This window comes from Hippoglossus hippoglossus, chromosome 4 (genome assembly GCF_009819705.1).
Source record: "Hippoglossus hippoglossus isolate fHipHip1 chromosome 4, fHipHip1.pri, whole genome shotgun sequence".
NCBI classification, from domain to species: domain Eukaryota; kingdom Metazoa; phylum Chordata; class Actinopteri; order Pleuronectiformes; family Pleuronectidae; genus Hippoglossus; species Hippoglossus hippoglossus.
Window position 1 is genome coordinate 3,360,425 of NC_047154.1, and position 13,619 is coordinate 3,374,043.

At 40.2% G+C, this 13,619-nt stretch overlaps 1 protein-coding gene across 1 annotated transcript in view; it reads left to right on the forward strand.

The window, feature by feature from the left end:
- slc1a7b (solute carrier family 1 member 7b) overlaps nucleotides 1-13,619 on the forward strand; it is a 41,081-nt gene that overhangs the window by 18,393 nt on the left and 9,069 nt on the right. Inside the window, exons 3-7 of the mRNA XM_034581949.1 lie at nucleotides 1,209-1,424; nucleotides 8,043-8,085; nucleotides 8,196-8,427; nucleotides 8,548-8,647; nucleotides 11,975-12,208. Of these exons, the coding sequence (XP_034437840.1) occupies nucleotides 1,209-1,424; nucleotides 8,043-8,085; nucleotides 8,196-8,427; nucleotides 8,548-8,647; nucleotides 11,975-12,208 (825 nt within the window). The remainder of the gene's footprint in view (nucleotides 1-1,208; nucleotides 1,425-8,042; nucleotides 8,086-8,195; nucleotides 8,428-8,547; nucleotides 8,648-11,974; nucleotides 12,209-13,619) is intronic.

The following is a 13,619-nucleotide window of genomic DNA, read 5'->3' on the forward strand; positions in this document are numbered from 1 at the left end:
TGAAGTAAGAAAAGTTTGTGTTCATCCTACCTGGTTTATATTCAATGAAGATGTTGTAGTCAATGTTTCTCATGAAATGAAACTAAATTAGCTTTATCACGGTTCATGTATGTGTTTTATATATAAATTTGAGTGATTACTGAAATGCACGTTGACTATTCAAGAGGTCTGTAAAGCAACTGAAACAATCTTCAGATCCAGGATCATAACTTTTCAAAGTAAAAGCACTGCAATTAAGCTAGATACAAAACATTACAGCAACACAATTGGTTTTATGAGTGTTGCTGCCATGATGGAGTTCAAAAACACCTGTGACACCAGTGAAAGTCTGTGTCAGTCCGATAAGGTAATATAAAAATCAGATCATCAAAATTATTTGGTGGGCCAGATATTATTGGCTGTAGATCGCCACTTGCCAATCATTGAGAACGTAGAATATTAAGTGTGAATCCAAGACCTACTGCATGTGAGCTGAGATACTGTCGTTATATGAAAAAAAAATTGACTTGACTTAACCTTTTCAAAAATGTTGCCTTCATGTGGCTGTAACTACACTAGGTTTTGCTTCCTATTAATTTCTGCAAGAAATATAGATTTTATTGCTGGTGTGACACAATTTGGCATGTCTTGTTCATTGATGCACAAAATTGTGATTCAATGCCCAGCTTGTTCGAGCCAGGAAGTTGTTGGAGGAAGTCTTATGTTGCTTCAGTGTAAGGTCCAGACCTTAATATAACCAAAATGACCGTTTTTCTTTTTATTAGGCTACTTTGCACATTCAACAGATAAAGTCTTAATGTTCATTGTGCTTCAGTTTGAATCTCGATAATAAGCTTATCTGAGAATTTAGAAGACATTGTAAACTTGCTCCACAGGCTAAAGGCACACTGTTCCCCCCCCCACCTACTGCAAAAGATTTTTATTAATATTAAACGTATCGAGTGTCCAAATCACACGACACTGCACTTCCCCGGGCCATTAAGGACACTCATATAAGATGAATAATATCTGAGATATACGTTCCACATACAGACAGACAAAGGATAGAAAGAAAGACAGACAGGTGTTTGTGGAATTAATATGTTGTTTGTCAAAGTGGGAAACAGAACTTGCGGATGGTTACAAAAGAAATTGTGTTTCACTAATCATCCCAATACTGTTAAAGAAGAAGTTATAATTGTGTCTAAAATGCATGTTCCCTCTTCCAGTTTGATGTCAGGACTGGCTGCCCTCGATGCCAAGTGTTCCAGTCGGCTCGGTCTGATCACAGTGTCTTATTACCTGTGGACCACCTTTGTGGCCGTGATAGTGGGGATCATCATGGTCTCCATCATCCACCCTGGTGGTGCAGCCCAGAAGGAGGACTCAGAGGATAGTGGCAAGGCAATCATGAGTTCTGCTGATGCTCTGCTAGACCTTATCCGGTAAGATCACCATGACAACCCTCAGGCTGCACATGTGCACACCACATCCCGAACAACAGATTCCTATTTCAAGATTCCAAAATGTGTGAACGTTACTCATTTACTGGCAATTACTGCGGCGACCAGTTTGGCAGACGTAGACAGTACAGTACACGTGGAGAGGATGCTGTTCAATTGTCTGACCAGCAGGGAAAGCTCCACGTCTGCCATGTCTAGTGTTTTGTTTCCATTAATCAGCACAGACACAGCACATAGTTAGCTTGTCTGTGATTGGACATCAGGAAGACAATACTTAGCAGAGAACAAACAGGATATGGGAGGGCTGCTGTGAGTCACTGTCCTTAGAAAAACTGCACACTGACAGCTGTACACAGATTATTTCTGCTGCCGGGGATTTGTGTCATCAAGGTTTTAGGCTGATGTATAGATCTGAATTCTGTAGAGAGGGACATACAGGAGGGGATCACAAGAGGATGAGGTAAAAGACAGTTATATGGAGTGTCTATACCGCGACCAGCAACAACATAAAAACTACTTACAGCACATATAGTTTGTGTCTTTGCTTGGCATTCCACAAGAAGTTATAAATATTCCTTTGAGATTCTGATGGATAGTAACATGACTGCATCACATCATCAGCTGCACTTTCATGAAACCAGTTTGTGATATTATGCATTATCTTGCTGGAAGTATCCATTAGAAGAATGTAAACTGTGACCACAAAAGGATGAACATGGTGAACAACAATACTCAGATAGACTGACATTCAAACCATGATGGTATTGAGGGCCCAAAGTGTGATAAGAAAACGTTCTCCACACTATCACATCACAGGCAGTCTGGACTGTTGACATGTTGGATTCATGGATTCATGCTGTTGATGTCAAATTGGGACTTGACCATCTACAGTCTAAGCAGAAATCCAGATTCATCAGAGCAGGATGTTTTTCAGCCTTCAGCTGTCTAGTGTTGGGGAGACTGTGTCACTGCAGCCTCACATTTCGTGATTATGGGAGTGAAACCTGAAGTTTTTCTTCTGCTGAACCCTCCACCTTGTTCATTCTGAGATAGTGCTCTGTTCAACATAGTTGTAAAACGTTATTATCGGTCAATTCTATTTGCATTGTGCCAAATTACAACAAATTAAGTTGAGAGTTGAAGTTGAATGGCGTTACCAGTAATAACAGCAGCAATAACAACAGCACCAATTCATAATTCAAAATAATAAGAGTGATAGGCTGATAACAATATTTATAATAGCTCCAATGCCAGCTCCAACCAGTCTGACCTCTCCTGTCCTCTCATCAACACAGTTACAAAATATATTGACTTTTGTTGCACATGAAGAAAAACAAGCTCTATAGTTAATGTTTCTGAGTATCGCAGCTGCCCATGTTATTTTATCCTTCAGTTACATAAAGCTGTCCGTCCTGTATGGCCATGCGTTCAATTAGCATATAGGTTTTAATCATGAGTATAATAATTATTCAATTATCAGATTGTATTTCATATAATGGTTGATATTTCCATATTATTCTATATTTAATGCAAATAAATCCATCAGCTGCTTTGAAAATATAGGTTTTTGATCCTTCGTGGTAATAAAGTTTATTTTGAATTGGAATTAAAGAGAGAGAGAGAGAGCAGTTCAAACATGGAGGATCTGCAGGTATACATGATTACAGGGTTCATCATAATTTTGAAATGTGTTTACATTATCATAAGGTTTAAAGTGTTGTCATGAAATTTATGGGAGAAATAGACTGGCAAAATAGACCAGACACCAAATGTCTGAAACCTCAGGATGAAAAACACACCACTACAGAGGGTAAAGGGTAAAATGACAATCTTTATTATCAATTTAGTGTCACACAAACATGGACTTTGGATTGAACCAGGGGAGAGTGCTATCTCTGCTGAGGGAAGCCAGAGCCGACCGCACTATGTACACATCACTATCACAAGTGATGCAAAACACACAGGAGGAGCAAATCACTGCAGGCTTCAGGTAAAGCATTAACTTGTCACACTACACAAAGGGAAGTCAAGGCAATATCACAAAAGTGAGAGTGAGGCCAATTATAAAACATCCCTGCTTGGAGTGTACACATTAGTGTACAAAAGAGAAGCTGGGTCATTAGTGCTATGGCAACTGAGCCATCAAGTTCAGATTGAGATGATTTATTCTGTGTCTCCAATGCTCTGCCGGGTATAGATACAGGCGGTTGACAAATTAAAGGAAGAACCTGAGAAATGAATGGAGACCCAGGATGTTACTGTCCACATCCATCGAGCTTGAGGGGTCTGATGTGATGATTATGAAGATGATGTGTTGCGGCCTTCACAGTCAACAGATCTCAACGCAAGTTTGGACTGAGGTGTTAGGCAGCGCTCTCCACCAGCACCATCAAAACTCCAAATGAGGGATATCTTTAGTAAGAATGGAGTTCCATCTCCCCCAGTAGAGTGGCGGCATGTTTTAGCCCAGCAGCTAACCTGATGTTACAGCTTGTTCATTTCCAAATGCAGGCAAGCTTGATTAGTGAAGTAACTCTTTAATGAGTGAGTGAAATCTTACCGTCAGTCAGTTGGATAAGATCACAGCACAGATTAAAAAAAAATAATACGTGGCAAACGAAAAAAACTCAAGCCCGAAACTAAACAGATGTTTTGTTGTCGGAGACTAGGTGCGACACAGAGGCTACATTCATATACCACTATGTTTTCATATAAAACTGCATTTTCAAACTAATATGATCTCCGTCCACACAAGCGTTTTGGCTCCGTATCAGGTCAATTATCGTCCATACTAACGGCCCAAAATGCATATAACGTGACTACTCAGACACATGAGCGTGCACAAGCAGTATGTTGTTAGTTGCAGAATTGTCCCAGATTGCTTGAATAATAGCTCGTCTCGTACACATGTCAGCAGCTGTATCAGTGTAAAATGCAGAAATTAACTGCACAACAGCTGTAAGCTAAAACTACAGGTTCAGCAATGCTTTTTAATTGATGATCCATGTTGCGTTCTACACTGATAGGAGCCTGACAAATCAGCGAAGGCTACGTCCTGACTGAAAAGACCTAATCAGAAAGCGGTTGTGAGTGTCTCCATCATTGTTGCCAAACATCTCAGTTTCTGCCCGTCCAAACTAGAATGCAGCCCCACAGTTTTCAAACTAAAATGGGGCCAGCACCGTTTCCAAACTTCTCGGTTCAAGTGGCTCTAAAACTCTACGGAGTATCTGCAGCAGAGATGAGGCGTTTTCAAACGAAAACATAGAAATGTGGCTTTAACCAGAAACTTTAGGGAGGCAGGGATAATTGTGAATGAATGAAATCAGTATAGCCCATCAGGCTGGAGCAGAAAATCACAGAGGAGGGGAAAAAGTAAAGTAAAATAGTCAACACAACTGCATAAGGATTACAAAATAAAAAAAGGAGGCAAAGAGTCTATCATATTCATATTTATATTGGCCCCCTTCTTAAATACTGACATTGCATTACCTTACATTACCTTACATTACCTTACATTGCCTTACATTACATTACAGCACTCCCAACCTGATTTATCTAACATAAGAACAAGTTTAAAAACACTTATGTTGAACAGCATGTTCCCATGACAATATTTCTGCCATCATTCTTACAGCTGTGGTATATCTATCGTTATGGTCAACAAAAAGACGGAGATCCAAACAGCAGCAGCTCTCACTACGAACCAAACCAATTGACATTCCAGATGGCACAGTGACAGTGGGTCAGCATTCTGTTGTGCAAAAATAATGACTTATTCAGATGTTATTTTTCTCTTTTTCCCTTGTGGGCTTATTTCAGCTGAGTTGAATGGAAAATGAAATTACCAGTTCTGTTACACCTTTTAATTCTTCATTCTGTTGTTCACACAATATACAAAAAATATTCACACCTCTCTGGAGCAGACTTCACAGCATCCTAGTTTTTCAGACTGTTTAAATATGCCATAAAACCTGAGACATTTTTCCAATAATTTTTGTTCAGTTCCTGCTGTGATTCCTTTGTTGTTCACAAAAAAATATAGGAAATGTTGTTTCTTTATACAGAACCAGTAAACACAGCTATTAACAGTAATAGGTCTTACATTGTGCTTCTGTGAGTAGTTCTATTGTATAATCTGAGCATTTTCATGCTGTTAGTGAAACAGGCCATAAATGAGACGGCACAGAGCTGTGTATGCAGGCTGAGCGCATCAGCAGGTTACTTTAAAGATGCAGTGAACTCTAGAAGAATTAGATAAAAAATGCATTGTTTTTGTTTGCTTCAACCATAATTATAAGGCTGAGGACAAAGAAAAAAACACACCAATGTGAGATTTCGAAAATATGCATGTTGAAATCACTCAATTAGTCAATCAATCAATCTTTAAAGCCCATATTCAAAAATCACAATTGGCCTCATAGGGCTTGACAAGGTGCAACATCCTCTGTCTGTAATCCTCAACAAGAATAAGGAAAAACTACCAAAACAGGTGAAAAAAGAAGAAGCCACAGAGAGAGACACGAGTGAGTGAACCCTCTCCCAGGACGGACAGAAGTGCAATAGATGTCACGTGTAACAGAGCACAGCAACAATATAACAATATCTTCATGGATAATATTTCCATTAGAAAGGTCTGTGTCTAACATAAATGGCGAGGTGTTGTCAGTGTTTTGAGAATGTATACAGAAGAAAACGTGTGACAGAGATGAAGGGAGCACCAAAGACAACTGTCATGATAGAGGTATTAGTAGTATAGTACAAATCAATGGTTTCAGCTGTTGTACTTTTCAAAGTATATTGGAGTTTTCGGCTTTCACCTCGGCTGATGCAATGGCTCATGAAAGAAGTAAAGCGGTTCTCTTTTCAGTTAATTAGGACCTGCATTGTGTTCTCAGCCCCCAGGGTTTCTTGTGCTTAGCACCTTGTAAATCATCCCAGAGGTTATTCTTATGAGTCATATTCTGCTTTTCTGCTTTTTTCCTCTTTGTTTTCTTCTTCTTTCTCCTGTTGGATCTTAATACAGACAGAGGGTGCACAAACCAAGTCTGTGTTGGATTAGAGGCCGTGCTCTTCAGCTGTCCTGATGTTTTCAAACACAGTTTTATCCAGATACTTTAAGAAGGATACCATTCAGACCATAGTAACGAGGGGTTCGGATAAATTGTTCAAGTGTGTTCCTATTTCAATAGAGTCTGTCTGATCAAGGTCTTAGATAGACGATGAATTTGTTATATTCTGTTACTTTATTGGTCGAATATTTTGACATTTAATGTATTTGGGGGTTTTAAGATTTTGTTAATATCGTTGTTAATATTTTATGGTTAAGTTGTATTTGAAAAACATGGTATTTTAACACGCTATTATCAAGCTTATTTCTTTTAAACCTTCATGTGTGTTGAGGATTTTAGTTTTTGTGGCTGTGCAGTGGTCATTTAAATGAGTCTGTTTGGACTGTGTTCTCCAACCTCACATAGCCTTTCATATTCCATACCCCCCCCCCTTTTTTTATGATGCTGGAGAGACACCCCATAATTGTGCGGCATTAAAGTCTAATTAAAGATTAAAGATTAAAGTCTATCTTGTGAGAGACTTAAGATACTTGGATAAGGTAAGAGTGAGGTTTTGGTCTTGGTTAAATAACCAGATTTCCCTGAAACATTTTCAGATATTTAGTTTCAGTCAAACTGCCTACTTTCTTAAAAAAGTATTCTAAATAACTCTGAGCATGATGCGAGGTCAAGGTCGTAGGCGTCTCCAATTTCAACTGTAGCAGCTGCACTCAAATAGAGCAGCGACCGAAGAATGTATGATTAGGTTTGTTAAGACGTGAGGGTCCCTTGATCGTATCAAATGAAATCGCTGAAGAATTAGTCATAGCCTGTAGCTTTATACTTGTTTTTTTGTATAAATGTGAATAATTAGGTCTCCTGGGCAGAGTTTAAATAGTGAGAGCTACTCTGTTCACTGCTTCAGCCTTCTGCTCTGTATTATGTGAGCTTGTCCAACAAGACTGGGATGTTTTCTTTGGAGCCTGCCGACTATGATTCACTGCCCTTTTACTTAGACCAAAGCAAAACACCTCTCCAGCTTTGTAGTGAAAAGGGATCTTATGATATGAAAAAGTAAAGAATGTAGAGTGTTACTTATGTTAGACTGATCACAATGAGCTGTATTAACATATTTGAACACCCCTCAATTCAACTCAATCCAATTTTATTTGTATAGCGCCAAATCATAATATACATTATCTCGAGGCAATTTACGTAGAAGGTCAAGACCTTAAAGGGTTATAGAGAAACCCAACAGTTCCCACAATGAGCAGCACTTTGGCGACTGTGGAGAGAAAAAAGTCCCTCGCTAACTGGAAGAAGCCTCTAGAACCAGACTCAGTGTGGGCGGCCATCTGCCTCGACCGGTTGGGATGAGCAGAGGAAAATGGGGAGGAGAGGGGAGATGGGTGGAAAAGAGGGGAGAGAAGAGAGATGGGGGGGGGAAGAGAGGAGAGACAGACCAGGAACAGCATCAGGTTTCAACTCTGACTAGCCCTTGTTACTGTCCAACCTTTTTGAACCATAATGGGTATTTTTTGTCTTGCAGCAACATGTTCCCATCTAATTTGGTCCAGGCCACCTTTCAGCAGGTAAGATCTTTATTTTCAGACACAGCACTTACAAACACAATGTCTCAGCACTTTTTTAAGTGCCTTATTGCAAGTCTCTCACTGCTTCTGTTTCTATTCCCTGGCAACAGTATCGAACAAGTAGCGAGTACATTGTGAAACCCAAGCCCACAGTGAGTCTGACCCAATCAGAGTCAACCACACGGCGAGCACTCATCTATGGTATCCAAGATGATAATGGAACTGACATCCAGAACTTCGCCCTTGACCTGACTCCACCCCCTGACGTGCTCATACGCACTCGGGAAGGAACCAGCGATGGCATGAATGTCCTTGGAATTGTTATTTTTTCAGCCACCATGGGTATATCCGCTTTATTCTAGCCTGAAGTCTGTTGTGTTCCACTTGCCCTCAAATGCACTCAAACTTATTATTGCAAATTAAACACTTTCATTTTAAAGAATGCCTTTTGTGTTTTCACAGGTATTATGTTGGGAAGGATGGGACCAAATGGCAGCGCCTTGGTGAACTTTTGTCAGAGTCTGAATGAGGCTGTCCTCAGAATTGTTGCCATCGTCATATGGTGAGGATTTCAATTTAGCTTTAGAAGTGTTTTACAAGCAGTGGAGGATGAACATGCAGCGAGGGGGGTGAAACATCATTACCACAATGTCATGTTAGTTTACTGAATGAATGTGAATAAGGGACTTTTATAGGGATCTTTTTAAGAGATACATTTGTATGTGGAACTTTGTATCTATTTCCAAAACTTTAGTACAAGCTACACTTTAATAGATATTCATTCATTATGTGATTCAAATCTAATGAGCGGACACTCTGTGTCCCTGTGTAGTTTCCCTGCCATGACCTTGGTTGCTGTGGAAACTGCTAATTTAGATTGGGCAGCTGTGTCTTCGCAGCTGTGTTGCAGATAAACAATGATCTACGGTTTAAAGTATTTGACATCTGAGTGACTTCTGCAGTCTCACTATTGAAATAACAATGAAGAGACTTAATGAAGGAAAATTCCTTCACTTTTTAACAGTGTCAGGTCAGTTCTGACGTCTTTGGTTATTTGACATTACACAAGAAATTACTAAATTGCCGGCTGGGTTATGTTTACAGGCAACTATTTTTGTCTCCGAAGTGCTCATTAATTAACAACAGTGGAGTCACTGGGGGGGGGGGAGGTTGGGGAAAGATTGTGGTTCTCGGCCCTGTACTACGAAGAAGGATTTGCGGTTATCGGGGTAACTTCAGGTTTTCTTCGGGGCTTTCAGTCCTACGAAGCTTGTTCACTTCTTCTCAGGGTAAATCACCATGGTAACATATGCTGAATGGCTAACCTGCTTCGGAGCAGGTTTAGTTGAAGATAAGAGATCAACACATATAAAAGCTCCGCCCCCTTCCAATCAATTCCTTGCAAATCTGACATCCGGGATTTTGGAGGATCCTGTGGAGTATCGTGCGCGGATTGATAATTGTTAGAGGACCTCTGAGGAGGTCAAGGGTCTTCAGAGACCAACAAATCCTACTCCGATGAGTATCTTTATGAAAGATATAGATTCTCATTGGATGGAATGATAAACCATTGACAGCTGCTGGAGCCGAACATAACCAAAGTACCACAGACTGTCTGCTCTGTATCGTCCTACATTTCTTAACTTATTACCTGTTCACTGTGGCTGAAGCAGAGCAGCTCAACAGAAACAGAACAATGGCTCTTTTTAGTTTACATTTTATTGTTCTTTCTGGTTTTGTACTTACTTTCATTGAGTGTCAGACTTGTTTCCAAACCTCATTGTGCATTTGTATACTGATATTAATATACAGTAGAAGTTAAATAAACGTGTTGTACAAGGTGTATTGTAAAGATATGAAAATCAACCTACTTACTCAATACTAAGTATATTTTTAAGTTTATTTTTTATTTACTCCAAGCTGAACTTGAACTCATCAGGGTTGCAAATAAGGCTAAAACTGTCACACAATGAGAATACATGTAAATTTCACATGAATGCAATGGAAACACAAACAAAATTATTTTGTTAGACGCTTATATCTAGAGTCGTAAAACCTGGGTTTACTTATCGAGTTCATAACCAGCATAATGAGACCTCCTGGGTATTTTGTAATTCAGGCCCCTGGTTAAATATAAATAGGCATCTTGTTTCTGTGACGACTGTGAACTTAAACCAGAGCACAATCTTCCCTAACCTCATATATAAGTGCTGTGAGAGTCTAAACATTACATAACAAAATTGATGGGTCACTAAAAGTTGATAATGAACTACAAGATCTGATATTTTGATAGAAAAAAAATATTGTCTGTGAATGTTTTCCTGATAAATTCTGTAATCAGATCTTAATATGCATATTAACAACATATCCTCAATATACTAAAGGTGGGGTAAGCGATTCTTGGAAACGACTGTTGGCATTTGAACCCAAGACCAAAACAAATACACATCTCCCTTCACTGCTCCTTCAGAAGCTCCACCTCCCTACATTCATGCACGTGCATGGCCAAGGAAACCACTGATCACAGAAAGTAGGAATTAGCAACCACAAACATCAGCAAATGGGACGGCACAATGTGAGCCAAAGAGACTTAATGTTACCCACCTGACAAACAACAGAGCAACCTCTTCATCACTTTTCCTCCCTGTGAACTCTCGGTGGTCTCTCCTCTGTTGAAACGGCTCAAAGATGTTTACATGGGTCGTCACCCTTTTGTTATCTTCTTTGGGTTAACTGTAATATGTGATACTTCAGCATTTGGAGTGCTACTGTGAAATTGAATGTGGGTCCTGTGAGGTGGTGTTAGCATTTCCAGTGGCTAACAGTAGTTGTAAGTGGTGATGTACATTATCCGGGGACACTATCCTACTATCCATCGATCATAGAAGGCAGAGGAATGATTACATTATCTTGTTTGAGATGTAACAGGTGATGTGTCCACATGTTATATTCATATTCATATTGCTCCAAGAAAGACGATTAATGTACTATTATCGTATACTTGACCATTCCCATGGAAATCGCTGTTTCCGATTCAGAGACCTGTCTCGCTCCCACTGCCCCTTTATCCCCCCTGTCCTGTGCACAAGCATGTATGCACTTGTTGTTGATTGGCTGGAACAGTGTTGTGCTGTTCGGGTTGTCCAGATTTCTTTGTTTCCCAGGGCTGTGTACTCTAACCACATCTTTTAAGAGCACACACACAGAACACAGAGTCTAGCAGAATTCAACCAAAAGTGTCTTGGATTGAAATCGCTTACCCCACATTTAAAGAAGCTATTTATAAATATTTAAGTTTAAAACACCCAAAAAAAGAATAAAGCTCATCAACATAATGTGTAAAAATAACATCTGTGTATTGTGTATCGTGCCCCAGTAGTCACATTTGAAAACACTTAGTACCTGAGGAGGTGATAATGAGTCATTTTAGTGCCCATTCTGCCCTCAGCCCAACAAAAAGTAGTAAATGCAGATAGGCTATAAACCTGTGATGCAACATTGGGCCTTTCCTTATTTGTTACGATAGGGGTAGACACACCGACTTCTTGTGAATATGTTGCCCCCTTATTTCTTTGGAGACAGAACTTGATAGTAGTCTAGTTCTTACACAAAGCTATAAAAGAAAATGTAATCTTGTTGCAAAAATATTTGCCGTTGCAGTTTAGCTGTATAAAAACATGATTTTTAGGAGATGATGTGATGAAAAGGGTGTTTTCATTATGATAATGAACATTTTTCATCTATTTCATTTGAGATTGTATCGTTTGTACACTTGTACAAACATCTCATGATGTCGCTCAACAACCCAACTATCTGTCAGTAAGTTATTTAAGTTGTATACAAAGACCTCACAGTTACTGTTTCTGACATTGACCAACTCCCCATTCAGGTACTTCCCATTTGGCATCGTGTTCCTGGTGGCCGGTAAGATCCTGGAGATGAGTGATCCGTCAGACATGGGGAAGAAGCTGGGTTTCTATGCCATCACTGTGGTGTTCGGTCTGGTGTTGCATGGCTTGTTCATCCTGCCTTCCATGTACTTCTTCATTACCAAAAAGAGCCCCATCGTTTACATTCGGGGAATCCTGCAAGCTCTGCTCATCGCCCTTGCAACCTCCTCCAGGTAAAGACAATTTCTATACAGTGAAGAAACTCAATTAATTTATCTTGTGTGAAAAAGAGATGTAAACGATTTTTTATTTTGTCGTTTTTTAATCTCAATACATCTCACAGTCCTGATGCTACAGATCCTTTCCTTTCATAACAACTCACAGGAACATGACTGTAAAAAGCCTCATAGGGATGTTGGGAAAACATCTGGTGTGTGGGGGAAGAGAATGGAATGTAAAGAAGCATTCCGCTCATCTGATTAGACTGGCACTTATCCATTTGTGCATGTGTGTGCGTTTTTTTGTGTGTGTGCGTGTGGTCAGGGCCACATTTTTGCATGCACATGTGGTTGATAGTTTGGGATATAGCACATTAATGTAAAAGCAGACATTATGTTCACTGTGGTACACAGATTGGTTTGTTAATCCCATACAGAAATGGACGAGAGCCAGCGGCTGCCTGGAAGTTGGTGAGCAGCAAACTGGAAATCTAAAACATAACAGCACATGTTGGAAATGCTTTGCGATTTGAAATAAATTGGACAAAACACACAAAACCACTGGTTTGGTCAAATAAATTTGAAAGCATTTCCATGTGAATCCAGTCCTTGTTCTTGGAGAAGGTGCGTAGTCAGCTTGTGGTATAATGGAGCTGATGACCACAGTATTTGGTGACTGGCTAAGATCATACATTCATTCAGCTGATGGAGCCCTGAGGAGAATTAACCCCTGCAAGGCAGCAGGCCGGGCAACATCCCTGGGCGTGCCCTCAGGGCATGTGCTAAGAGCTGGCAGATATTCTCACCTACATCTTCAACCTGTCTCTCTCACAGGCCACGGTCCCCACCTGTTTCAAAACCATCCCCATCAACCCAGTTCCCAAAGGAGCCCAGTGACTTGTCTGAATGAGGGCAGTTGCACTAACTCCAATCCTCATGAAGTGTTTTGAGAGAGTGGTTCTGGCCCACATTCAGAGCAGCATACCTAATAGAGGTACCAATCTTTGCAGCCCTTCACATAGCCATCTCCCACTTGGAAAAAAAGATGCCTACATCAGGATTCTCTTCATACACTACAGCTCCACTTTTAATACAGTCGTCCCTTACAAGCTCACTAACAAACTGCTAAACCTCAACCTCAACTCCACACTCTGTGACTGTCTGTCTGATCTCCTCACTGGCAGGCCGCAGCCTGTCAGAATTGGAAATACAACATCAAACAGCGTCGTGATGAACCCTGGCACCCCACAAGGATGGATTCTCAGCCCCATGCTCTACACACTGTTCACAGCATATAGAAGTGAGGTGGCAAGTCTGTTGACATGGTGTGAGGAGAACAATCTCACCCTCAACACAGACAAGACCAAGGAAATGATTATGGACATGAGAAAGGAGGGAAGAACTCATCGACCGCTGATCATCCGTG